This window comes from Lynx rufus, unplaced genomic scaffold (genome assembly GCF_022079265.1).
Source record: "Lynx rufus isolate CCGP_SWC_20201006 ecotype Redwood Valley unplaced genomic scaffold, mLynRuf1.p SCAF_23, whole genome shotgun sequence".
In the NCBI taxonomy this organism is placed as follows: domain Eukaryota; kingdom Metazoa; phylum Chordata; class Mammalia; order Carnivora; family Felidae; genus Lynx; species Lynx rufus.
In genome coordinates, this window is record NW_025814838.1 from 22,593,005 (window position 1) to 22,619,331 (window position 26,327).

The following is a 26,327-nucleotide window of genomic DNA, read 5'->3' on the forward strand; positions in this document are numbered from 1 at the left end:
GCCTTCCCGTGGACATCCGGGCTGGCGCCCACCGCCGGCAGGGACGCCCGCCACGGGGATCACGGACCCTGGGAAGACAGCGAGGGAGAGAAAGTCGACGGCGCGTGCGGGGGGAGTGCGGTGGGGCTGCTGTTACCAGGCGGGGGGTGGGGGGGGCCGCGGCCCAGTGGCAGGTGGCCGAGGGGCGCAAAGGCCCACGTGGCCCCTGCCCAGAGAACACCCGGGGAGGCCGGAGCTACGCGGGACAGCTCAGTCCGAAGCGGCAGGAACTTCTCCAAACGCGCCCTGGCCAAGCAGGGCCGCACCGGACTGGAAAGGCCTTGGCAAAGTCACGTGCTCTGAAAGCGGACGGGTGTTCGCGGCTCGGGGCGGCGGAGCGGGGGAGAGGTGTCTCCGTGAAAAGATGCTTCTCCGGGTCTTCCGTGGGGGGAGGGGGGCTCTCCCCGAGTCACCCGTGTGTGCGGGCCGCCAGCTCCCGTGTGCCCGCTCGAAGACAGCGTCAGAGTTTTCCTCCTGGGAGGCCCCGTGAAGAAGTGAGAAGGCCACCGTGCTGTGGAGTGGAAGAGTCTTTGTGAAGCAAAATCTAACCGGGTGGGAAACGCCAGGGTCCTGGGTGGGCTCGGAGCATCCGTGACGCTGGCAGCACGAGGTCCCCGTGCTCCCGTCGGGAGGGCATGGGCCACACTGCTCCTCACTGGGCGGTTTCGTACAGTTCACCTTCCTGATTACAAAGAAACACACGTTCGTTACAAACATCCAAACACGGCAGAAGCAGAGCCTAGATTCCTTTTCCCTAGAGATCGCCATGGACTAGACCTTGTTACACACGTACACGTACACGCGTTGTGCCGTTTCCTTTAATTTCTTAACGTTTATTTTTGAGAGAGACACAGTGAGAGCGTGAGTGGGGGAGGGGCAGAGAGGGAGACACAGAAGCCGAAGCAGCTCCAGGCGCTGAGCTGTCAGCGCAGAGCCCGACGTGGGGCTCGAACCCACGGACTGTGAGATCACGACCTGGGCCGAACCCAGACACTTAACCGGCTGAGCCACCCAGGTGCCCTGTACCGTTTCCTTTAACCTACAATTTGGGAATTCTCGGCTTTCTACGCCAGCGTGTCCCGGGAGGAACCACCGACTCTCCTGAGAAGGCCCCCCCCCCCTCCAGAGTCCCTGGGGCTCTGCATGTGGCCTTTGCAAGATCCTCTGTCAAGAAACAAGAAGTTCTCTTGTATCACCGTGACGGGTTTGGAAATCACGAGTTCTCTGCTCTCCCTCCTTTCAGGTGCGGGAGCCCGACGCCCTCCCCTCGAGCGTGGGCTCCGTGCGGTGGAGGAACAGAGCGAAGCAAGAGGGACAGGGTGTGGTGTTGGTCAGAAAGTCACCGCGGCTTCCTTCCTGTTTTTTTTCAGCGAGTTTTGAGCTGCTGTTCTCACTCCACCGTGTCCGCCCTGAGCGTGGAGCCCGACAGGCGCAGTGTCCCCACAGCCGTGCGCCCAGGACCACGGCCACTTCGAGGGCACCCCCACTCTCCCTAAAAGTCCCGTCCCTCCTTTTCTACCTTGAGGAAGAGTCTGTGAAGGACGGGTGCTAATTCTTCGTTTAGTGTTTGGTAGGTAGAGGCCACCAGTGACCTCGGGGCCTGCGCTTTCCTTGACGGGAAGTTTTAGAGCTTCTAATTCAGCCTCTTTGCCTGTTACAGGCCTGTTCGGGTTTTCGTAGTTCTTCACGAGCCAGACTTGGTACGTACTTGCCTCTCTAGAAATGGATTCACTTCATCTGAGTTACTGGATTGGCTGGCCTCATAGCTTCCCTTACGATCCTTCTGTGTGTGTGTGTGTGTGTGTGTGTGTGTTTCCCTGTGATGTAGGTAGTAGTGTCTCTCCTCTCATTCTTGCTTTTAGTAATTGGAATCTTCCCTATCCTGATTTGATTTTTAAAGATTTTATTTTTTAATGTTTATTTTTGAGAGAGACAGAGAGACAAAGCATGAGGAGGGGGAGGGGCAGAGAGAGAGGGAGACACAGAATCCGAGGCAGGCTCCAGGCTCCGAGCTGTCGACAGGACAGCTGTCGAGCACGACGGAGGGCTCGAACCCATGAACCTCGAGATTATGACCTGAGCCGAGGCCAGACATTTAACTGAGCCACCCAGGGGCCCCTACAGTTGCTTCTTTTTTTTTAAAGTAAGATCTACGTACAATGTGGGGCTCGAACTCATGACCCTGAGAACAAGAGTCCCACACTCCTCTGAGCCAGCCGGGTGCCCCCGAGTCTTCCCTCTCCTTAAAAACCAATTTTGGGGGTGATGGAGCTACAGGTTTATCAATTTTGATGATCCTTCCAAAGAACCGACTTTTTTCTATGTCGTGAATTTCCATTCCCTATCGTCTCCCCCTCTCGCTGCAGGACTGCCTCGTTCGTGTTTCGCCAGGGTCTTCGCGTGGAAGTTTAAGTTAACGAGTTGACATCTCTTAATCCAGGAACTCCCAGCCCCAGGCTCCCCGTCAGCAGGGCTCTGCTGCGGCCGCGCGTCTGGCGGTGCCCCATTTTGTTCATTTCGGGCTATTTTCCACTGTCCTCGGGATTTCTCCCCCCGAGTCATCGGTGGTTCAGGAGCGTGTTGTCACATTTATGAGGTCCCCAACTTTCTCCGTGTCCCGACTTCTGGCTTCGTCGCACTGTGACCGATAACACAGCTGGTGTGAACCCAGTCCTCGTAGAATTCTGGGGCCTTGGGTCAGGGCCGGGCCCCGAGTGCGCGTGGGAGGGCTGCGGGCCTTCTCGCTCGGCTCCCTCCCTCGGGGCGCTCGTGGGGAGACAGCCGTCGGGTGTGAGGACACCGGAGTAGCTCTGAGGAGCGGTCCGTGCGGGGAGGAGCTGAGGCCAGCAGCCCACATGCTGACTGAATGAGTCGCTTCGGAAGCGGCTCTCCAGCCCCCGCCGGCCTTCGCGTCACCGCGGCGGCCCTGGCCGACACCTTCTCCAACCTCACAAGAGACCCCGGGCCAGAACCACCGGCCCAACCACTCCGGAAATCCTGCCCACAGAAGCTGTGGGAGACGGTGACTCTCCGTCACCAGAAGCCACCACGTTTCGGGCGATCTGTGGTGCGACGTCAGACAACGGACACCGCTACCCGCACACCTGCTGGGTTTCCGGAGGGACGCCCTGGACACGCAGCTGCACTTCTGGCGGAAGTTTCGTGTTTTCTGAGGGAAGAGAACGGAAAACGCGGGTTAGTAATTCTTCTCTCCTTGAGGCGGCGAGAGCCCGAGGCGCGCACTTTGCGATGATGACCTCGAGGCCTCGAGGATAAAGGGATCCGGGAGGAGAGACCCTGACGTGGGCCATCGCGGGGAATTCTGGTTTCCTGACGCCCCAAACTCCCGCGCCTGGTGAAGGGAGCTGGTCGGGATCCTGAGGGTCAGCGGTCAGCCCCTCCACCGAGCAGATCGGGACTGAACCAGGCGTCAAAAGCGAGGGGCCATCCGCCCGGGGGGGGGGGGGCTCAGTCGGTCGAGCGGCCGACTCTTGGTTTCGGCCCCGGTCAGGATCTCAGGGTTCGTGCCTCTGAGCCCTGCATCGGGCCCTGCGCCGACCGCGTGGAGCCTGCGCGGGCTCCCCTCCGTCCCTCTCTCTCTCCGCCCTCCCCTGCCCACGCGGGCTCGCGCTCTCTCTCAAAATAAAGCAACAAATAAAAACGTGCAAAACAAAGCGAGGTGCCCTCTGCGGCACCACAGGGGCGCCACGAATTCTACTTCCTGTTGCCGCCAACTGGCGGCTTTCTCTCAGAAGTCTCCTTCTGTTTTTGTTTTGTCTTTGAACAGAAATCAAATTTCTTTGGGCTGTTTTATACAACCTGGAATCAGTTTTGTCTTTGATAAAATGTGGCCCTTATCATTTTTTTGAGTTTATTTATTTCGAGAGGGAGAGAGCAAGCGAGTGCGAGTCGGGGAGGGGCGCAGAGAGAGAGAGACAGACAGACAGACAGAGGGTCCCAAGCAGGCTCCGTGCAGTCATCGCAGGGCCCAAACCCGACTTGGGGCCCAATCCCACCAACTTGAGATCATGACCTGAGCCAAAAACAAGAGCCGGACGCTTAACTGACTGGGCCCCCGAGGCTTCCTGTGGCCCTTATCAGTTACGTGAATTAACATAAAACACAAAAATGCCTCTTAACGACTGGTTTCATATTCTGTTTATGTGAAGGGGACCCATTTTCAGTTCAATAAAATTAATTATCGGCAAGCCTTACGAACGTGTGCACACGTGCATGTGTGTGCGCGTGCACACAGACATTAGTACATTCTTCTGGAGCGCTCTCTATTTTTTCATCAGATTTTCACAAAATACTGCCCTGTAACAAGTGAAGACCTCTTAGAATAAAAGAAAGGAGACGGAATGAATGAGAAGGGGAGTTGTTCTTGAGGATGGGACAGATCTGGGGGTGTTTTCAGGTTCAGGAGAAGGAGCCAGCGGACAGGAGAGGTAGAAGATTCTGGAAAGGTAGAAAGGCCAGGGCGCGAAGGTCCAGATGGCGCCAATGCCCTGAGGTGTCTGAACCTTGGGCTGGCAGCCACGAGATGCCCACGGCTCGTTGGTACTCCCACCTCTGACCCCCAGCCCTGTCTCCACCTGGGTCCTCCCGCTGGGCCGCGCCGGGGCGCCGCTCCCGCTGCCTCAGGGCCTCCAGGCCCGCCAGGTCAGGCAGGTGGCAGTGGCTACGCATCACCGTCACCAGCTGGCCCTGGGTGATGGCGCGGCTGCGGCAGCCCAGCCGGGCCTGGTCCCGGCACATCCAGTACACCTTGTCCCCGGCCGCCTTCTCCTTCCTGTAGAGGAAGGACTCGTACACCAGGAACCGGCCCCCGAGCGAAGTCCGCAGGAACTCCAGAGGCTGCAGCGTTCCTGGAAGGAAGGGGACAGCGTGAGCGGGGCGCTTCGGGAGCAGGGTAGAGAGCCCGCGTGCCAGGGACAGACACTCCTTCCTGTGTCCCACCGGCCCGCCCCACCGCAATCCTGCCGCACGACCCACTCTGCTCTCCGCCTCCACACCTGCCTGCGCCATGGGGCCCAAGGACCGAAGTTCGGGCTGCTAGTTCAGGGCCCCCGGCTTGACACCCTCGAGCTCGGACCGCAGTCTCCTTCCCAGGGCCTTGCTGCTTCCCGGGGGCGGGGAGGGGGGTGCTGGTGCTGGCCCTGCAGCCGCCCAAACCCAGAGCTTTCCGAGGCCCCTCCTGACCCGGCCCGGACTCCACACTTGCCGGCACACACCCCAGGGCGGAGGCTAGGCTGGAACATGGAGCGAGGCCCACGGCCGGTTTGGGCCACTCACCGGGAGCCTCCTGGCTCCCTGTGCACCCTCCCTCGGCCAGCTGGCAACCAGTCAACTCTCTCTAGAGGCTTCTGAAGCCCTCATTGAAAAGTCATGCAACGTTAGGGTTTGGGTAGCCAGAGAGAACTGGGGGGTGGGTGGGCAGGGCGAGGAGTGAAAGAGGAGGTAGGAAACAGACACGGGAGACCCCGGGAGGGGAGTCGGAGGGCCCCACGTCCAGGCGCACCTCCCCCCAAATGGAGCTAAGCGCTTCCTGGAGCTGCTAGCGCCGGCCTCACCCCTCCCTCGGCAGCCTGAGTGGGTTCTCTCGCCAGCAGCCAACCCCAGACCAGCCCGGCCATGAGCGAGGAGCCCAGATGCAGCCCGCCGGCCCTGAGGGAAACACCGTGGGCAGCTAGGCCCCGCCAGGCACGGGCGGTGGACAGAACATCCCAGACAACCTCTAGCCTGGCACTGGCGCTGCGGCGGGGGGAGGGGGGTGGGCGGGGGGCGCAGGCGGCAGGGAGACCGGGGCGCAGAGCCCGTTCACCCCCCACACCCTCGCACCCGCACCTGAGCCTTCCCTCTGGGCTGGGCTGGGGATCTGCTCCCGCTGCCTCAGGGCCTCCAGGCCCCCCAGGTCGGGCGGGTGACAGTGTCTGCGCATCACCATCACCCGCTGGCCCTGGGTGATGGCGCGGCTGCGGCAGCCCATGCGGGCCTGGTCCCGGCACGTCCAGTACACCTTCTCCCCGGCCGCCTTCTCCCGCCTGTACAGGAAGGACTCGTACACCAGGAAGCTGCCCCCCAGAGGGGTCCTCAGGAACTCGGGGCCTCCTGGGGAGAGACCAGAGAGGTGGTGGGGGGAGGGAGAGCCTGGAGCCAGGTCCTGGGGCCCAGCAGCGAGGTGACGGGGCCCCTGTGCTCAAAGCCGGAGCAGCAGGGCTCCTGGAGTGAGACCCGCCAGCGCCCCTCCGCTCAGCACCCACATCCCCCAGGGAGAGGAGCCAGCCCTGGAGCCCAGGAGGCAGCCCCCTCCCCCAGACCCAGCCTAGTCCCCGTCTGGGGGCGGGGGGGCGTGAAGGGAGGCAGGAGATGGGTGAGGCAAAGGCCCTGAAGGCAGAAACTGTCTCCCCACCTGGGGGGGGGGCCCGCAGGAAGGAGGCCGCTCTCTGCAACCACTACTTAAACTCGGTTCCCGTGGGCAGGCGAGGGGGGGTGGGGTGCACGGCAGTGCGGTCCTCGTGGAGTGGGAGGAACAGGCACGGGCCCTGTGGGGACAAGCGGCTCGGGAGTGAAATGGCAGTCAGGGTGAATCTGTGTGCAGCGGGGAGGCTCGGGGGCTGAAGCAGCAGCAACTCCCTGAGCTGGGCGGAGATGTGACCCGGGGGCGGTAGGAGAAAGCGAGGACTAGCTGACCGAGGCCACGTGTTCAGAGGCACCGTCTTGGAGTGTTGAGGGTGAGGACCGAGGGTGGCTGTGCCTTCCACCCTGAGAACTTCCTCTGGGCACGTGGGGACCACAGTGGAGCTGGAGACACACTGGGGAGTCTGTCGTGGCTGCGGAAGCCATGGGGGGTGAATGCGTTCCGGAGACCGCGGCGGGCGGTGGAATGGGCATATGACACGGCCCGTGACAACGTGCACCGAAGTGACAAAGACAGAGTCTTTTGCTCCAGGTCTGGAGCAGCGGGGGTGGCAGGGCAGAGATGCACCCAGAACGTCAGAGGTGGGGAGAGTGGGCGAGTGGTCACAGAGCCCGGAGGGGAAGCCAGCCACTGAGGACCCGAGAGCCCAGGGGCCAAGCTCAAGGTGCGGGGGATGCGGAGTCCCTCCGAAGGGGGGTTAGTTGTGTGGGGAGCAAAGAGCCCAGGGAGCCAGGCCCGGGGCGGAGGTGGGGGAAGTCTGTCCTGCAGGCTGGCACTTCCCGCCCAGCTGTCCCTGCCGGCTCCCAGAACCCCGCCCAGGGGGCGGCCCCTGCCATGGGCACCGGCAAACCTAACCTGCAGCCCCACAGAGGCGAGGCCTGGGCTCTCGGGCCAGAGTGGCCACTCACGGCCGCAGCTGCCTGACCGCAGGCCCCCCGTCAGCACCACGTACAGAGCTCGCAACCTCGCCTTGAACGTGAGCAGCGGGGCAAGGATCACCAGACACTGGAGAGAAGCTTTACCCAGAAGGAAGAGACCGAAGCAGACACACAGAGAAAAGGCGCTCGGGGAAAACAAGGCCGTCGCCACAGGCAGGAGACAGGCCTGTCGTCCCGAGAGGATGGGGTGCAGAGATGTCCAGGCACGACAGCAGAAACGCAGACATGAGATGGAAAGGCTGGGAGACAAAATGGAGGGAATGTCCCAGGCAGTCAGGCCGGGACGATGGACAGCTGACCAACAGGCACAACGGAGGGAAACGGGCAGGGAGCAGAAAGTCACGAAAGACCAAGACAAAGTCACTCTGAGACAGGGAACTGAGTTTCCGGCCCCCAAGGCCCTCAGTGCAGCCAGATAGCCCAGGGATGGAGACGCGACCCCAAAACGTCAGCAAAGACGCAGCACATGCATAGGGCGGGTTCGAGAACGGGGGCCAGACAGCCACAGAAAGTGACTTTGAACCAGGAGCTCCACCAGCCCCCATCAGGCGTCACCAGGAGCGCGCGGTCTGTGAGCGTGGCCCCCGGCCCCTCCCGCTGTGGCTCGGGGAGCCACTAGCAGGGACTCCGCAGCGAGACGAGGGGGTCGGGCAAGCAAGAGCAGGAGGGGCCCCTGGGAGGACCAGAGCCCAGCCTGGAGCCGCCCGCTGCCTGGCCACCGCGTGTGTGAGGACACAGAAGACGAGGCCAACAAGTAGAGCGGCTGCCCGACGGCGGAGAAAACGGCCTCGGAAGAAGGACCGGGCACCCTGCAGCCGGTGACCGACCTCCTACTGAACTGCAGACAAGCCACCGCAGAGGCACTGGGAGGGTGGGGCAGCGCGCGGGGTCCCTCCTTTCCTCCCTGGTCAGCAGGCCGAGAGACTTAAAAACCGGGTGGGGCGCCTGAGTGGCTCAGTTAAGCATCTGACTTCGGCTCAGATCATGATCTCACAGTCTGTGGGTTCGAGCCCCGCGGTGGCCTCTGTGCTGACAGCCCGGAGCCCAGAGCCTGCTCCCGAATCCGTGTCTCCCTCTCTCTGCCCCTCCCCTGCTCTCTCTCTGTCTCTCTCTCAGAAATAAATAAGCACTAAAAAAATGAAAAAAAAAAATAAAAAATAAATACAAACAAAACAGAAAAACCCAGCTGATAGCAGCAGAGGCACAGACTAGATATTGGGCAGCAGACACTCTATGAGGGGCTGGTTATTTGGGGCGGGAGTAGGGGGTGAGGACGGGGCGGGGGCTGCCTTGCGACTTGGAACGTCTTCCCCCTGTACCCAGTCACACGGAAATAGAATACAAAGGGAGAATCCGAAGGAAACAAAATCAGGGACACCTGGGTGGCTCAGTCGGTTAAGCGTCCGACTTCGGCTCAGGTCATGATCTTGTGGTCTGTGAGTTCGAGCCCCGTGTCGGGCTCTGTGCTGACAGCTCAGAGCCTGGAGCCTGCTTCAGATTCTGTGTCTCTCCACCTCTCAGCCCCTCCCCTGCTCATGCTCTGTGTCTCTCCATCTCTCAATAATAAATAAATGTTAAAAAAAATTTTTTTAAAAACTTTCTAAAAACAAAATAAAATTAGAGATTTCTAGTTTGAGAGAACTTTGGGGCCAAGAAGACTCTATTTTTTTTAATGCTTATTATTTATTTTTGAGAGAGGGAGACAGACAGAGCATGAGCGGGAGAGGAGCAGAGAGAGAGGGAGACACAGAATCTGAAGCAGGCTCCGGTTCTGAGCTGTCAGCACAGAGCCTGACACGGGGCTCGAACCTACAGACCCTGAGATCATGATTCAAGCCGAAGTCGGACACTTAAGCGACTGAGCCACCCAGGTGCCCTGGTGCCAGGAAGACTCTAAAGGCAACTCTGATGACTCAGAAAACCATAGGACCGGGGGCCCTTGAAGGACAGGCAGGCGACCCCGGGACACAGACCGGGAGCCGTGGGTAGACCAGACTGGGCCACAGCGCTCTTCTTAGCAAGAGGACGAGAGGAATTCCGACCAGAGGGACAGAACACCAGGTGGACAAAGATGAAAAGAGCAGGGCTCTGACCCTCGTCACGGGTCCCTCAGGGACCATGTTTCTGGAGAACCACAGGAGGAGGGAAGAAATGTCACCTCCCACCCGTAAACCAGCCGGCCTGCAGGACGTGCTCAGTGCAGGCACGGCGTCAGCCACTCGCACTGTGAAAACAAGCAGCCAGCCCGTGGTTAGCTTCTCTGTAAATCTTGCGAATTGTTTTAAAAAAGGAGGAGGAGGCGCAGGAAGAGGAGGGGAGCCGGGGTCTATCAGGCGCTGCGGAGACTTTGGCGCTGGACCCAGCAGGCCGCAGAGGGGCAGGAACCGGCTGTAACTACTTCCAGAGTGTTCCAGTGAGAACAGGAGGGTGCTCGCTGGGGGACACGGCGGCGGGGGGCGGGGGGAGGGGGGGTCAGAGGGAAAGACTGGCTGGCTGGGTCCCTTGCCTGTCCCCAAGGGCCACTGGCCGCAGTCTGTCCTACCTGGGCTCCCCCGCTGGGCCGCACCAGGGCGCTTCTCCCGCTGCCTCAGGGCCTCCAGGCCCCCCAGGTCAGGAGGGTGGCAGTGGCCGCGCATCACGGTCACCCGCCGGCCCTGGGTGATGGCGCGGCTGCGGCAGCCCATGCGGGCCTGGTCCCGGCACGTCCAGTACACCTTCTCCCCGGCCGCCTTCTCCCGCCTGTACAGGAAGGACTCGTACACCAGGAAGCTGCCCCCCAGAGGGGTCCTCAGGAACTCGGGGCCTCCTGGGGAGACACGGGAGGAGGGTGGGGGAGGGAGGTGGGAGTTCAGGGTCTCGGGGTCCCTCCTACTTCCCCAGACCCGAGGAAGCACGGCTGGAGGGGGCCCAGCTGTGAAAGACTCACCCAGGTCATCCTCCTGGTCTCCGGCGGCGGAGGCGCCCTGCAGGGCCGGGGGCTGGGCCGGAAGGGCCTTTGCGCGCTTTCTAGGCCGGGCTCTGCCGAGAGTCAGGGGCCCGGGCCCGCCGCGGGACAGCAGCTCGTCCACTTGGCCCCCGGGCCCGCCCGGCCGGGCCTGCAGCGTCTCCATGGCCTTCTCCTGCTGCCGCCGGGCCTCCAGGCCCTCCACGTCCGGCGGGTGACAGTGGCCGCGCATCACAGTCACCCGCTGGCCCTGGGTGATGGCCCGGCTGCGGCAGCCGTGCAGAGCGTGGTCCCGGCACGTCCAGTACACCTTGTCGCCCACGGCCTTCTCTCGCTTGTACAGGAAGCACTGGTGCACCAGGAACTGGCCCCCGTAGCAAGTCCTCAGGAACTCCAGGGGCCGGGGTTCTCCTGGAGGAGGAGTCTGGGCAGTCAGGGCGCCGAGGAGCGCAGGCCCAGGAGGTGCGGGGCGGGGGGTGCAAGCGCCTTCTCCTCGATGCTGACCTTTATCGCAGCTTCCCCTGAGCCGGGCGTGCGTGGGCCGCGGGTGTACTCCCACTGACCCCCCACCCAGTGACCCGGGGAAGAGATTGAGTCCCTCTCCGGGAGGTCAGCGCGGTGGCCACGGCTCTCGGTGTTTACACGTCACGTCCAAGGTCACGCACCCGGGAAGGAGTGAGCCGGCTTTGACTTCCTAGCCTAGGCACTCAGTCACTCACGGCCATACCTTTTTTTAGGGTTTGTTTGAAATTTTTATCTAATTTTCGAATAACACGTGCACGTGCCATAAAATACAAAAGACACACAGTGAAAAACGCGTCTTCCCTGCCCCGCCTGGCCCCTGCCGGCCCTCGGTACCAGCACAGCAGCTGCCCTAACCCCTTGCATCCTTGAATCTGGGTCAGGAGGGAGCCAGCGTTTGGGATGGAGCCCACCTCCCACTTACTGGTGGTAAAAACCACGCAGAAGGCCTCCGGGGCCGACCAGCACACACGGACCGGTGCTGAGCACTTCCCACACATCACACACCTAATCGCCCCTAACCTGAGCCGTCACCCAGCCCCGATGAAGCTCCTGAAACTCCAGAAGTTCAGAACGTGTTCTGAAGTCACCAGGCTACACGAGGTGGGGGCTGGGACTTGAACCCGGCCCAAAGTTCAACATTCTCCCCTAGGCCGACCTTCCCTAAACTCATGGGTTACCAGCACCACCCGGGCCTGTTAAAACTCAGGCTTCTGGGGGCGCCTGGGTGGCGCAGTCGGTTAAGCGTCCGACTTCAGCCAGGTCACGATCTTGCGGTCCGTGAGTTCGAGCCCCGCGTCAGGCTCTGGGCTGATGGCTCGGAGCCTGGAGCCTGTTTCCGATTCTGTGTCTCCCTCTCTCTCTGCCCCTCCCCCGTTCATGCTCTGTCTCTCTCTGTCCCAAAAATAAATAAACGTTGAAAAAAAAAAAAATTAAAAAAAAAACAAAAAAAAAACTCAGGCTTCTGGCCTCACACCAGACCCTGCTGCATCAGAAAGTTCCAGAAGGCCCTGGGACCCCTGGTTCTGGAGCACTAGTTCTATCCCACGGGCTCAATGATTTGGGGGACATGTTTATATTTTTTACTCATCTTGACTTTGAGCACATTAGAAAACCAAGAGGGACCCCACACTTCCATCTGGGCACAGGGAAGGGCCTGGGGGTTCCCGCCCGCCCCAGAGGGGAGCCCAGCTGTGAGGCACTCACCGGTCCCCAGCGTCGGCCGTTTCTTGGGGGGCAAGCTCAGCAGCGACAGGGCTCGTAGGCCCTCATCCTCCTCTGCGGCCGGCCTGCTCAGCACCAAGCCAGGGGCGGGCTCCGGCTCCTCAGGGCACAGCCACGGGCCCACCCCTTCCAGTGGCTCCTCCACTTGGCCCCCGGGGCCCTCCGGACCCCCCGGGCCTTCAGGCAGGGCTGGGCTGGGCAGCTTCTGTCTCTGGCGCCGGGCCTCCAGGCCCTCCTCATCAGGTGGGTGGCAGTGGCCGCGCATCACTGTGGCCCGTGGGCCCCGGGTGATGGCCCGGCCCCGGCAGCCCAGCTCAGAGTGCTCGCGGCACTTCCAGTACACCTTGTCCCCCACGGCCTTCTCCTGCTTGTACAGGAAGCACTCGAGCACCAGGAGGCGGCCCCCGAAAGGGGTCCTCAGGAACTCCAGGGGCGTGAGGGCTGCTGAGGGCAGGGGAGGAGGGCTGGGTTAGCTGGTGCAGAGCAAGGCTCGAGGCCAAGGGCACGGATGGGAGCGATGGGGGATGCACAGGGATGGCCCCCTGAGATCGTCACACCAGCTTGAGACAGAGTCGTGATGAGACACGAGGATGCTTAGCTCAGAGGAGGGATGGGACCCCAAGGCCGCCCCCCGGAAAGGGGGTACACAGGGCCTGTGTCTGAGCATGCAGGGCCACAAAGGTGGCTGGGCCGGGGGCAGCAGGCCTGGAACTCACCTGTGTCTGGCTTGCTGCGTTTATGCTCAGGGACCTGGGGGGTTGGCTGGACTGTGCCCGCTTGCTCCTCCACTGGCAGGATCTGGGGGGTCCTGGCTAGTGTGTCAGGGCCAGACACCTCCAGGGACATGACACAGTGCCCTCCTTTGGGCTGGGAGTCCACCTCGTCCACATTCTCTGTGGAGGCTGCCAGCAGGACCAGTTTGGAGAACTCTTTGGGCTTCGTGGGGGCGGCGGGGACGACATCGGTCCCTGGCTCAGGGGACTCCGGGGACGGCTCCTGGCCAGCTTTCACACTCTCACCCTCCTGCTCGCTGGGCTCGGGCAGGGGCATCCTGGGACGATGCTCGGTCCCCCAGGCCACGCTCAGGCCCCAGCAGACGGATTTCTCCTCTTCCTCCTCCTCCCGGATAGGGAACCTGGCAGTCCAGGGGCTCCGTCCTAAGGAAGGAGGCAAAATCCATCGGTGGAGGCACCCCTGGGCCGGGGGCTCAGGAAAATGGATCTGGGGTGGAGGTCGAGGCAGGCGGGGCTGCCTCGGGACCCCCGGGGCTGAAAAGCTGGGGAGGGGCCCGCACGGAGCTGGAGAACCTGGGCCTCTCCCTCTCTTGGGCAGCCTTGGGTCTGTCACCTCGCCTACCCAAACTCCACTTTCCCACCTGAAAAATGTGCCAAATGCAGGGCTCTCGGGGCCTGTCGGGACCCCTGAGGCACAGAGTACCGTGAGCTCGTACGAACAGAGGCCCGTGGGTGCTGAGCAGGCTGTGATGTGGTTTCACGGGTGTCCCCATTTCACTTGGCCCCGTGTTATGAAAGTCGATCATTCTCATTGACCCGATTTACAGATGAGGACACTGAGGCATTCCAGGACGGCCAACACGGCCATGACGTGCAGAGCCGGGAGTCTGGGCGAGGCGGATCCGGAGCCCGTCCCCACACAGGACCTGCTGTGCCTCAGCCAGGGTAACAGCCCGGCCTTCCTGAGCACCAAGCATCGGAGGCCAGCACTTGGGACATGGGCTCGGGTCACAGACCCTCTCAGAATGCCCGGTGGCCCTCATCCCGACACCGTGTCCCAGGGAGACGGGGGCCAGGGCTCTCTGGACTCCCAACTGGATCCGTCCCCCATCCCGGGCGGGAGGCCCTGGACCACCCGGCACTCAGGAGATGCCAGGGCCCCAGGAGGGCAGCGACCTTGGGCCTGAGCCGGTGGTGGTGCTGCCTCAGTTGGGGGGGGACAGGGCTGCAGAGGCGTCTGGAGAATCCACAGTCGCAGAGGGCTCCCCGGATACTGGAGATTCTGGAGAAGCAGAAAAAAAAAAATGTATTATGGGGGTAGAGCTAGCCTGGAGCTGGGGCCCTGGGGTACCTGCGTAGGGTGGAATTTTTTGCTTTCTGGGGGGACTGGTGGTGGGTGAGTGGCGGGTCTCTCCCACCCCTCAGTCACCCACATTCAAGACTGCAGCATTCCTGCACATTTCAGCTCCCCATCTGTGAGCTGTCACCCTCATGTCCAAGTTCTGCCAGTTCGAATTCCCTCTGGTCCCCCATTCCTGCTCTGAATCTCCCTGGTTTGAGGCCCACATTCAGCTTCCCAAGGGCAGGGCCCCAGTGTCCCCGCTGAGACACAGCCAAGGCTTAAGGTGCAGAGGGGAGCAGCGTGCCGAACCCACCGCCCCCCATAAACTCTCCGCACACACGGCTGTCCATCCCAAGGAAGAAGGGAAGCCCATCCCAGGTTGGCGGGGGTGGGGTGGGGGGTGGCTCGAGACTCAAGGAAATCTTCCAGGTAATGGGACACCTGATTGGGAGTCCCGGCTGCCCTCCCTCCCAAGTCTTTCTCCCGGACGAGTCAACCCCCGCTCCTCCCGTGTGGTCCTGCCCTGCCCATCCCGCCCCACACGGCGACGTGGTGGGCTAGGGATCCGGAGGGGCCTGGGGACGAGCAGCAGTGAGACGCGGTCAGCGCCCCCATGCAGTTGTGCTCTGAGCAGGAAAAAGGGATGGCGGGAGGCCCCGCCCCCCTCGCGGATTGGCCCCGGCGCCGGTCCCTCCGCGGACAGCCCACCCCTGGCTCGCGCTCGGGGTCCCTGCACCCCGCCTGCCTGCGGGCACACTCTGGCAGTGCCCGTGGCCTTCACCTGGAGGAGCCACGGCGCCGGGCGGGGGGGGGGGGCGGCCTTCCCCTCCACGGGAGGCCTCAGACAACTCGGGCCCCCTCCCCCAAGCGGCGTGGCCACTGTCCACACAGCACGCACACTCCTACAGGACCAGCCATCGATCCCCCAACACGCGCGGGGCAGGAGGGGACTCCAGCGGCCTCAGTGTCAGACCACCAGGCGCCAAAGCCCGCCTCCTCCGGACCAGAGGGCGCTACACTCCCCGGAGCGTACTAGAGTCACGGGTACGCCGAGTCAGAAGACAGTGCGATCCCCTTAACTAAAAGTTCTGCTTAAAAGGCTTCCAAGGACGCCTGGGTGGCTCAGCCAATTAAGCCTCCGACTTTGGCTGAGGTCATGATCTCAGGGTTCCTGCGTTCGAGCTCATCGGGCTTTATGCTGACAGCAGTATCCTGCTGTCTCCTTCTCTCTCTGCCCCTCCCCCTGCTCGTACTCTCTCTTTCTCAAAAATAAATAAACATTTTTAAAAAATCTTAAAAAAGACTTCCAAGATCCCTCAAAGGATATGGAAAAAGTTCCATGCACTATGGTTGACTATCCCCTGCAGAAAAGCATGAATTTGGCAATGACCTAGAATTTAGATTGGACTGACACTTACCAATCTCAACCACTAGAGGGCCTTGGAACACCCATCGTTTATAGACACCACAAATCCTCCTATAAAGTATGCAGGTCCCTCTGCAAGGCGGTCGCTCATCTGGACGGGCTCCAGCCCAGATTGGCCACTTGCTGAGTGTGGCAGAAGCCTGCGGTAGGGGTATGGAAGTCCTCACCCTCATAAGACACGGCCCTGAGACTGCCAGGCTAGGAAGTGGTGTGAGAGGCCAGACGCCGGGGGTTGGAAGCACTGCCAGGCACAGAGGAAACCATCTTGCACGGTCCAGTCCAGCAAACCCCGCAGCTGTGTTTAGCCATGTGAGGGAGCCAGAAGAAACCAAGAGAGGAACGGCCCAGCCAGCTGAGGGAACATCGATCGGTAATAAACCGCTATTTTAAGCCAGTGAGATCGGGGTCATTTGTTACTCAGCAGTAACTGATATTCTTGGCAAGTGACTGAACATAGCGGGTTTGGCTTTTTGATGGTTGGAATATTAAAGGTTGTGCAATACACAACAAAGTGCTTTTGAAGTTCAGGTGCCATGCTACACAGATTTTAAATCCCTCAGGGCTGGTAATTCAGTGAAAAGAACAGAAATATTAAGTACAAAGGACGGCAATGAGAGTTACGTATTTAAAAAGCACGTAGGGGCGCCTGGGTGGCTCAGTCAGTTAAGCAGCCGACTTCAGCTCAGGTCATGATCTCCCAGTTGGTGCGTTTGAACCCTGCATCAGGCTCTGTGTTGACAGCTCAGAGCCCGGAGCCTGTTTTGGATTCTGTGTGTGTGTGTGTCTGTCTCTCTCTCTCAAAAATAAATAAACCTTAAAATGATTAAAAAAATTAAAAGTACCTAACATAAAATAAGACCATCACAAAAAAACACAAATGCCGTATGATCCCACTTCTAGGATGTAGCTGCTGTTGCCAAATCCAAAGACAGAGTCAGGTGGTGGTTGCCAGGGGCTGGGGGGAGGGAGAGGGAGACTGGGGGCAAAGTTCTGGGGGTGGGTGGTGCTGGTGGCAGACAATGTGAAAGTGTCTAATGGCACCCAGCTGTGCACTTAGAATGACTCAAATTGTAAATTTTTGTTATATATATTTTACCAAACACACGCATACACACACACGTGCGCGCGTAACAAAGTACGGGTAGTGATGCTGCATTTACCTAACGTCCCTGGTGAATGCGGTTCTCCAAAACAGGCAGATTTCAGACTAACTAAAGTTATTTCTCCACCATCCAGAATTTTACGATTATATCTGTTTCAGTTTATCCACGGAGGATGGGTATCTTCGTAAGCTCTTGTCACTCCTCGCTAACTGGATAAAGAGGGCGTACATACGTTATCCGGATTCCCCACCCAGTTCCCTTGGCATACCACCCACGCTCCTGGGGGCCCTTTCCCCGCTTCTCACATCCTGCTGTGTCCAGTTGCCAAGCCTCCTGCCACCCCGCCCCCACTGTGGTTCTTCTTCCCATGGGGGACCACCAAGATTCTGTGGTCTCCTGTGTCCTAAGGCCCTCCTTCCGTCAACAGTTCAACTTTGTAAGAACGGCCCACACTCGACCCTTCTCAGCCTGGCTGTCGGGAGGCTGACACGTCCAGACACCGCTGTCCTCCTCTTTGGCCATCGTGCAGGATCGGTGCCGGCTTGGTCAGCCCATTAACCGCGTTCTCCCAACAAACTACCTGCCCTGGCCTATAGGTGGTCCGTCCACACAATAGAATTCATTCAGCAATAAAAAGGAAGGAAGCACTGACACCTGTTGCCGTGTGGGTGAACCTTGAGAACATCACGCTCAGGGAGAGAAGCCAGACACAAAAGAAAGCACAGTGTAGGATTCCATTTACGTGAAATGTTCAGAACGGGCAAAGCCACGGAGACAGAGGTAGACAAGTGGTTGCATAGGACTGGGGGAAGGGAAGGGGAGATTAGGAAGTGATGCTAAGGGGTGTGGAGCTTCTTATCGGGGTACTGAAAACGTCAAATTGATTGTGGTGACGGTTATACAACTCTGTGAATGCCGTGGAAACAGTGAATTATACAGTTCGGATAGGGGAACTGTATGGTCTGTAATTCACAGCTCAGTAAAACTATTTTTAAAAATCCTTATAGGGGGGCGCCTGGGTGGCGCAGTCGGTTAAGCGTCCGACTTCAGCCAGGTCACAATCTCGCGGTCTGTGAGTTCGAGCCCCGCGTCGGGCTCTGGGCTGATGGCTCAGAGCCTGGAGCCTGTTTCTGATTCTGTGTCTCCCTGTCTCTCTGCCCCTCCCCCGTTCATGCTCTGTCTCTCTCTGTCCCAAAAATAAATAAACATTGAAAAAAAAAATCCTTATAGGGACTCAGGTCTCCAGGACCACTTGGATGAAAAATAGTTTATTTTTTAAAAAAAAGTAATCTCTACTTTTTAGTAGCGGGGCTGAAACTCACTACCCAGAGGTCGAGTCTCACGTTCTTCTGACTGAGCCAGTCAGGTGCCCCCAAAACAGTTTTCTACCCCATTAGCAGGCTTTTCACTCCAGGGCTTGGTTTCCTCATCAGAGAAGAGGGGTGGCATGGATTACACACACATACACACACACACACACACACACGTATATTGTATTTGAACGTTTTTATGTATTTTTGAGAGAGAAAGCACAAGCAGGGGAGGGGGAGAGACAGAGAGGGACAGAGGATCTGAAGCAGACTCCACACGGACAGCAGTGAACCCGATGTGGGGCTCGAACCATGAGACCATGACCTGAGCCAAAGTCAGACGCTCAATCGACTGAGCCATGCAGATGCCCCAGCATGGATTATATTTGCGATATTTTGGAAGTTGCTAATATTCTATTGTAAAACTATATACAAATACTTTTTAAATCTTAAGAACATAATACTAGTAAATCACCCATAATCCTGCCACTCACACGCACAGCTATCTTCATTCTTGGGTTAGTGCTCTTAACAGACATTTTGTTTTCAGTGGCATACACATTGCGTTCAACATGTTGTTTGCTATTTCACCCCACTTTACAGGGGGGGGGGCCCTACCTGCAGATCTGATAGAGCCCTTGTAAAGGCTGAAATCGCCATGTAATGTAGGCCCAGAGCAGGCGTGAACACAAATCTAAACCCTCAGCGGCAATGCTCCGGAAGGCCACAAGATGGCGATGTTGCTCCTTAAAACGAAGTTACTGGTAAAAATTAAATGTCTGATCCAAATGTTTCCAAAGCAGCATCTGGGAGTTTTTCCCTGTAGCAAAAATAAGTAAAGCTTTCCAAAAATGTTTGTATTTACAAAACTTTAGTTAGAAAGCAGATGTGGTTAACAAACTCTGAAAATACTATCTCTTCCGAGCTTTTTCCAAAAAACAAGCCAAAGAACGACTGGAACACTGCTGTGGCCTCTGTCCCTCAGCCCCCACAGCCCCTCTCTTGCCTCTTCCCAGCTCTGCTCCCAGCCAGCAATGACGGACGAACTTTATGTATTCATGACTTAAAAAAAAAACCTTAAATAACTGGGAAGAGATATCTCAAAATGTTAAAAGTAGTAAGTATAGTGATTTATTTTCTCCTTACATTTCTGTCGTTTTCCTAAAATTGTGTACAATGTGCATGAATGCTTTGTACCGTGGGGAAACGGGAGACATCTCGCTTGGTGATTTTTTCAACTCCGTAACTCTCCCGTGACATGTCACCCAAGAAATTAAAGAGTTAACAAAAACGACAGAACGGAGAAATGAATAAAAATCAAGGAGAGTAAAATCCCTGTGGGACCTACATAGGCTCAGACATTCCCTCCAAGATGTTTATTAACTACAAAGGGTAAGACGGTAACTTGATGATGGTAACACACCCCCCTAAGCGATCGAGGTCAACTTCACCGGCCAAAAGACACATCGACAGCATGACCTCCTTGACACAACATCGTGTCTGTGATATTTCTGCCCCAAACACACCCCCCCGCTTTAATCGGACAAGCCACATGGAGGGACGGTCTACAAAACAACTGACCAGGACACTTGAAAACGGCTGAGGTCATCAAGGACGGGGGCAGGCTGAGGACCTGTCACAGACTGGAGGGGACTGAGGAGATCATGGCTAAATGCATCATGGGATGCCGGAACAGGAAAAGGATGCTGGGAACAAGCTGGAGAAATCAGAGTCAGGTTAACAGAGCGGCATCAGGTAAGATGCTGACAATCAGAGAGACTGGGTGACGGGTACATAGGAATTCATCGTACTATCTTTGCAATCTTTTTTTTTTTAATTTTTTTTTTAACGTTTATTTACTTTTGAGACAGAGAGAGACAGAGCATGAACGGGGGAGGGTCAGAGAGAGAGGGAGACACAGAATCTGAAACAGGCTCCAGGCTCTGAGCTGTCAGCACAGAGCCCGACGCGGGGCTCGAACTCACGGACCGCGAGATCATGACCCGAGCCGAAGTCGGACGCTCAGCCGACTGAGCCACCCAGGCGCCCCTATGCAATCTTTTAAAAGCCTAAATTTAAAACATTCTTGAAAACCCAAGTTTCAACTTATAGACAACATGGGAGATGACAGAGAAAACAAGTGGCGGAAACCTCCCGGTGGAAGGGTGAGAGAGGATGAGGGTCAGAGGGTAGAAGAGACAGGGGAGACACCCTTCCGCCCAGAGCCTTGTTGTTGGTCCTGGGACTTGGGACCTGGGACCTGAGCCGGGAACAGAACTCCTCTGGCATCGGCCCACATGTTCAGTACAGTAACCCAGCAATCTCCCTGCCGAGGGTCACCATCGCTCTTCCCCGCTCTGCTTCTGGGGCCTTCAGCGAGCGGCCCAGGACGACACGGCTCGGCCGAGACTCAAACCCAGGCCCAGCTGGTGCCGCGCTAATGGGGTGCCTCTTCCTGCCCTGAGCGGCTGAGGCTTGAGGCAAGAAGCGCTTGTTCCAGAGGAAGCTGAGGCTCAGAGCTGCGGTCAGGCCTTCAGAGTAAGTCGTCCGAGGCACTGATGTGTCCCTACAAACCAGCTCTTTCGCGGTTTGTCACAGTGCCCTCCCGCCGATCTGGCCAGTGGGAGGCACTGCGGGTTCCCGAAACCACCTGCCCGGCGGGGCTCCACCGGTGCTGTCTGCTCCGGCTTCGGTCTCGCAGGGTCTCCCCGGGGGCCCCGGGCGCTCAGCCTGCCGTGTGGGAAGCATCCAGCCACTGCTAGCGTCTGGGCTGCTCAGTTTCTGGTTCGGCCCCTCACCTCCTCCACCACCAGGGACCGCGCGGAAATTCCCAGCTGAAATCTCACGGTGGCTTCTGTTCTCCCGTCTGCATTCTGACTGACACATCCTCCGAGAGTCTGAAGGACTGTGATTTCACCATTTAATATTTACCAAACACAGCTGTGTGCCTGGCACTCCCTGAAGGGCTCTGCACGCGCGGTTTCCTCTTCCAGGTAACCTTGTCAGAGTGCGCTATTCTTCCCTATCTCGGAGGAGGAATTAAGGGTTCGTTCGTCTTCGGTCCCTGTGGCCAAGAGCAAGGCCAACAAAGACAGAGTCACCGCTCGAGACTGCTGTGTCTGCCCTCAGGGCTGAACCTCTTAAAATAAGTGAAAACAGCCTTTTGCAAGTGGAGGATTCTGACCATAAGGATCAATATAGTGGGTTAGGATTGGTGGCCGTCCATCGGGGTGATGTGATTCCCAGGCAACACTTGGCAATGTCCAGGGACACTTTTGGTTGTCATGACTGGGAGGCGGGGCGCGCTACTAGCATCTAGCGGGTAGGGGCCAAGGATGCTGTTCAACATCCACCGGTGCTCAGAGTAGCCTCTCCAACACCCGCTTAAAGAAGCATCTGGTCTACGGGGCACCGGGGTGACTCAGTCTGTTAAGTGTCCAACTTCGGCTCAGGTCATGATCTCGTGGTTCATGGGTTCGAGTCCTGCATCTGGCTCTGTGCTGACAGCTCGGAGCCCGGAGCCTGCTTCAGATTCCGTGTCTCCCTTCCTCTCTGCCCCTCACCTGCTCACACTCTCTCTCTCAAAAATAAATAAAGCAAAAAAAAAAATTAAAAATAAAAGGCATCTGGTCTAAAATGCCAACAGAGCCAAGGATGAGAAACCCTCCTTAAGATCAACGCATAAAAAATGAAATACAAGAGTCCATCGATATAATAAGGCTAAGTATAGTTTTCATGCATTTTTTTTTTTTTTTTTTTTAGTATTTATTCTTAAGTAATCTCTACACCCAACGTGGGGCTTGAACTCACAACCTTGAGATCAAGAGTTGCATGCTTTTCCGACTGAGCCAGTCAGGTGCCCCTTCACGCAAGTTTTATTACAATTATTTGTATGTGTAACTCTGGTCTTCATAAGAATTCCCCAGGGCACCTGATTAAAATGCGAATGCTTGGATTTCCATCCAAAATGCTGACGGAGGGTCTGGAAAGCGATTCTAGAATCTGGATTTTTAACTAGTACCCCATGAGGCTCCAGCACTGGTGGACCACGGACTCCTGCTTTTGAGAAACACTTGAACACATGCCCTTGAGAAACAGGTGGCCAACCTAAGAAGGATTTGAAGGTTTTTTTGTTTTGTTGTTTTATTTCGTTTTTGTGCCGGGCTCCTTATTAAGCATTTTATATACATTATCTCATTTAATCCGTCACGTTGTGCATGTTCCTTCATTAATGCATTAAATAAAATCACTAACATTCGTTTATTTTATAGCAGTGGGAGAGTCATGATCTTATCTTTCCTGAAATGATCCTTCAACAATTTAACAAGTGTCAGATGCCTTAGGGGATTTGGGGGACCTCAAGAATACAGACAGGACTTTGCTCAAACTTACAAGCAGTATGGATGAAATCTGGTGGAGACAGCTTCTTGAGCATAGCTTTTATACCATGAGATAGCAAATACCAGATTTTTACAAATCCCATCTGAGATTCCTTATGAAGGCTGCCAACAAAGCAAACTCAAGGAGGCCTTTATGGTGAATTAACACACTGTACCTGCGCGAACAATCAGGCCAAATCTAAGGAGACCGGCCTTATTTTAAGATTAGAAGTATCTTTCATCGAGGTTATGAGACAGCAAAGAAGCTCTGTGCTTCAGTGGAAGACGATGCGGCTGTCTAGAACACGCCTTCCAGGTTATAGGATTCTAGCCTTTGAACTAGTTTTACAACTCTGCACAGTGTAGATAACCGAGAGCAATGCAGAATTATTCTAGTCTATAGGCAACAAACTCTCCCCATGCAAATACGTATAGACATGCAAATTATTCCTCCCACTGCAGAAGATGCCAGTTTGGCCTCCGTGTGCACATTTATTTCAGTATCTATAGTCTTCTAGAATCTTCTTTGGAATCTCTTGCACACTGGTTGTTAGGTCTTTCTGGTTTGTTGGTTAATGAGTTAAGTATAAGTTTCCATATGTGTTCACTTCACATCTGTGTCAAACAACTTTACTTCCTTTGTTTTGGTTTAAGACTGCTAAATTTTTTTTTTAATGTTTATTTATTTTTGAGAAAGAGAGAGAGTGTGAGCAGGGGAGGGGCAGAAACAGAGGGAGACACAGAATCCAAAGCAGGCTCCAGGCTTTGAGCTGTTAGCAGACAGCCCGATGCAGGACTCGAACCCCCAAGCTGTGAGATCATGACCTGAGCTGAAGACGGACGCTCAACCGACTGAGCCACCCAGGCATCCCCAAGACTCTGCTTTCTAATTGCTCAGGTCATTGGTCCTTTAACCTCTGGTTCCGGTCAGTTTTTAATTAATTTATTATTATTGATTTGTTTTATTATTATTTTTGTTTGTTCCGGTCAGTTTTTAAAATTACATGTGAAATATCAATCTGCACTGCATGCAGTATAACTGGGTATTATCTTAGGAAACTTTTATTATACACGTGTATATTTATTCCGGGTGGATTTAAATATATTTTTTTAACTCGGGATGGCTATTGCTTTGAGGTAAATACTTGAGCCCCTAACGTGTTCGTGTTGTCATATTCAATTTTTACTCGCTGAAGGTTTATTGAATGACTGGAGTGTTTTTAAGTCGGGCAGATGTAAATGGAAAGTTGGAAAGCTTCGTGGTTTACGATTCGTCGCTCTCTTATTTCCTCTCCCCGCCACCCGCCAGAAGCAAGGTACGGGGCAATTCGAATGCAATACTCAAGCTGCCTGCTTTGATATTGCTGTGCACTGGGGGTCAGTGTAAACCTAGCACCCGAGAGACACACGGTATTACAGGCTGCGACGTGCCTCGGAGGCAAGGCCTAAGCGGTAAGGTCCCGAAAGGCTGACCCTCACCCGGCAGCTGACAGTGGATCAACAGAATTACCTTTACACACGAGAGGGAGAGCCACCGTCCCCATGCGCCAGTACCCGGGTCCTTAGGGCTGGCCTGCCGGGTGGGAGACCTGGGGCAAATCCCATCAATTCTCTGGGCTGATTTTCCCTGTGAAACAGGAAAAGTGGCATATCAGATACTGCATGTGAAATTCTTCTATAAACCGTAAAGTCATCTCACGAGAACAAAGAGTTCTTTGTCAGGCTCCGGGGCCCTGATGTTTGAAAAAGCTCCTGGGTGACTCCAACTGCCGCTCCCCTCCCACATACGCTAGGGAACCATGAGGGTTAGAGGTGTTCATTGACTGACTCGCGACCTTCCTATGAAATATGCATGGTCTCTGTGTGTGCATACAGGTGTCCTTTCCAGAAGCCAATGAGGGTGCCAGCGGCCCCGCCCCCAGCGATTAAGATTGCTGAATGGCCTAGGGGAGCCACTGCTTCAGACCACCTTAGAGAGGCAGAGGGCATGGAAAGAAAGATTCTAGCTCCTGGTCCTCTCAGCCCAAGTCCTTCAGTCACCAGATCAGAATCTTAGCTTTTTGTTTGTTTGTTTGTTTATTTAAGTAATCTCTATGCCCAACGTGGGGCTGGAACTCACAACCTGGAGACAAGAGTCACACGCTCCACCGACTGAGCCAGGCACCCCAGAAACTTAGCTATTTTTACTCCTTCCCTATCAGAACTGATGTACCCTCACATGTCATGTATACCTGGTCATGACACCTTCTATCGCCCTCCCACTGAACATCACTGCATGGCTTTGATCCCCACCCACTCCTTAACAGCCCTCTCATCCGGCATCCAGCCAGTCCCATTCTCCCTACGCGGTACCAACCAGTTAATCTTCCTAAAGCTGAACTTTAATTATTTCTCTGTCCAGTAAAAAAATCGTCTCCCTCTCCGTATAAACACCCCACAATCCAGATGAACACTATCTCTTCCCCAAGTCCCACAGAGGTTTTGGAAGAACAAGATAAGCCTGATGGCATCCAACTAGATAATTCAAGTCAAGTCCTTGAAGTGATTTTGGCCCTGAGAAGCAGAAATGTCAAAATATTAAAAATATACCCTTTCTTTAGGATTGAAGGTTACTCGTGATTATCTGATTACTGGAACTCAGTCAGCATCCCCCAAAGGGAAGAAGTAAAGGAAACCAAAGACTGATGGCTTACAGCATGGGTTTAAAACTGGTCAGAACCAGTAGGTCCTAAAATCAATTTAATGGGTTAACAATAGCCTTTTGGAACGGGAAGAACAGAATAGAATTAGAACAAAGGTAGAGTAGATCAGGATGAATCGGGAGAGGTTAGGGTAATTTCTCCCTTTAAACTTATCTTTCAGTAATCTACATCTACAGCACAAGTTTCGCATGTAAAACAGATTTCTTAGTGTAGGGTGAGTCAAAAAAAAGTTTCAAAGTCACCACAGGTAATCTACATAAGCAGAGGGGAAGCTGGGGTGTTAATAGCAAAAAGTGCAAGGTCACGGGGATCTACAGAACACCACAGAACAGACAGGGCTGGGGTGCCAGCACGGGTCAGCACCGGTGGGGCGGACACCGCCGGGGGTGGGGGGCGGGCGAACGTGGGGTGACTGGGGGTTTCAGGGCACAGTCCCCGGGCCGGGTGGGTTGGGGGAAAGGAGGAGCCTGGAGAAAGGAGGCGAGTCTCGGGTGAAGGACAAGGAGGCGGCCTGAGAGCCGGGACGCAGAGCCGGGCGACCACCCCCTCCCAGTATCAGAAGCCGAGGGACACCCGGGGAGGCCTGGCTGGGGGCGCGGCCACGCCGTGGGACCCGCGACCCTCCCGGCCCGCTGGGGCCCGTGCTCACCGGGCACCGGCCGGGCGGCGGCGGCAGCGCACCCCTCCCTCTCCGGCGACCAAGCCGCGGTGGGTCCTTTGGCCTCGACCGCCGGAACCACAGGCGTCGACCTCGCGGCCCAGGCCCCTCCGGCCACCACAACCCGAGCGCCCGCTCCCCGCCCCCACCTGCCCTCTCGGGAGCGAGCCTCGTGCCGGCGCGCCGCGCCGCTGGCCAGGAGCGCGCGCCTCCCCGCAGGAGAGCCGACCTCTTGGAACGCCCAAACGGGCTCCCAGCGCGCATGCGCCGCAGGGCCGCTGGCCCGGGGGGGCCCCATTCCGTGGACAAATTCCGCTTCTCCGGCTCTTCCGTGAGCCGCGCCGAGCTGGCGGCCTGACCAATCGGCGCCGGGATACAGGGCGAGGTTTGGCGAAAGGGGCGGGGCAATCCTAGGATTGGGCGGCGGCGCCCGGGGGCGGAGCGTCGGTCGGACCCGCTGCTTGGACTAGAGATTCTGCGCGGGGGCTCTCGGACACGTGAGTGAGTCGGAGGGCTTTATTGAGACCCCCCCCGGGCCTCCACCACGGTTTGACTCCGTGCTCGCTAAGCGGGAGCATTTGTTTA

At 56.8% G+C, this 26,327-nt stretch overlaps 1 protein-coding gene and 1 long non-coding RNA gene across 3 annotated transcripts; one reads left to right on the forward strand and one right to left on the reverse strand.

Annotated features, from left to right (window-relative positions):
* Positions 1–1,428: 1,428 nt before the first annotated feature.
* LOC124517794 (uncharacterized) lies at positions 1,429–4,408 on the forward strand. 2 transcript variants are annotated; one of them, XR_006963572.1, is made up of 3 exons: positions 1,429–1,609; positions 1,700–1,739; positions 2,406–4,408. It is a non-coding gene; the product is annotated as an uncharacterized LOC124517794 (long non-coding RNA). The 2 variants fall into 2 exon arrangements; XR_006963571.1 differs by having other exon boundaries at positions 1,431–1,739.
* On the reverse strand, positions 3,132–25,864 carry FLYWCH1 (FLYWCH-type zinc finger 1). Its single transcript, XM_047087366.1, has 10 exons — positions 25,734–25,864; positions 23,893–24,009; positions 13,999–14,104; positions 12,805–13,245; positions 12,071–12,532; positions 10,325–10,753; positions 9,941–10,204; positions 5,887–6,150; positions 4,635–4,907; positions 3,132–3,208 (listed from the first exon to the last, which is right to left on the reverse strand). Exons 4-10 carry the CDS (start codon positions 13,136–13,138, stop codon positions 3,132–3,134), a joined length of 2,103 nt encoding a protein of 700 aa, XP_046943322.1. The 5' UTR covers positions 13,139–13,245; positions 13,999–14,104; positions 23,893–24,009; positions 25,734–25,864.
* Positions 25,865–26,327: the final 463 nt, after the last annotated feature.

Excerpts from the sequence above, each read along its gene's own strand:
- FLYWCH1 (XM_047087366.1), bottom strand. The coding sequence starts at position 13,138 with ATGCCCCTGCCCGAGCCCAGCGAGCAGGAGGGTGAGAGTGTGAAAGCT. Across the intron at positions 10,205-10,324 it reads AGACCAGGAGGATGACCTGG|GAGGCCCCGAGTTCCTGAGG; the intron begins GTGAGTCTTTCA and ends GTGTCTCCCCAG. Across the intron at positions 4,908-5,886 it reads AGCCCAGAGGGAAGGCTCAG|GAACGCTGCAGCCTCTGGAG; the intron begins GTGCGGGTGCGA and ends CCTTCCTTCCAG.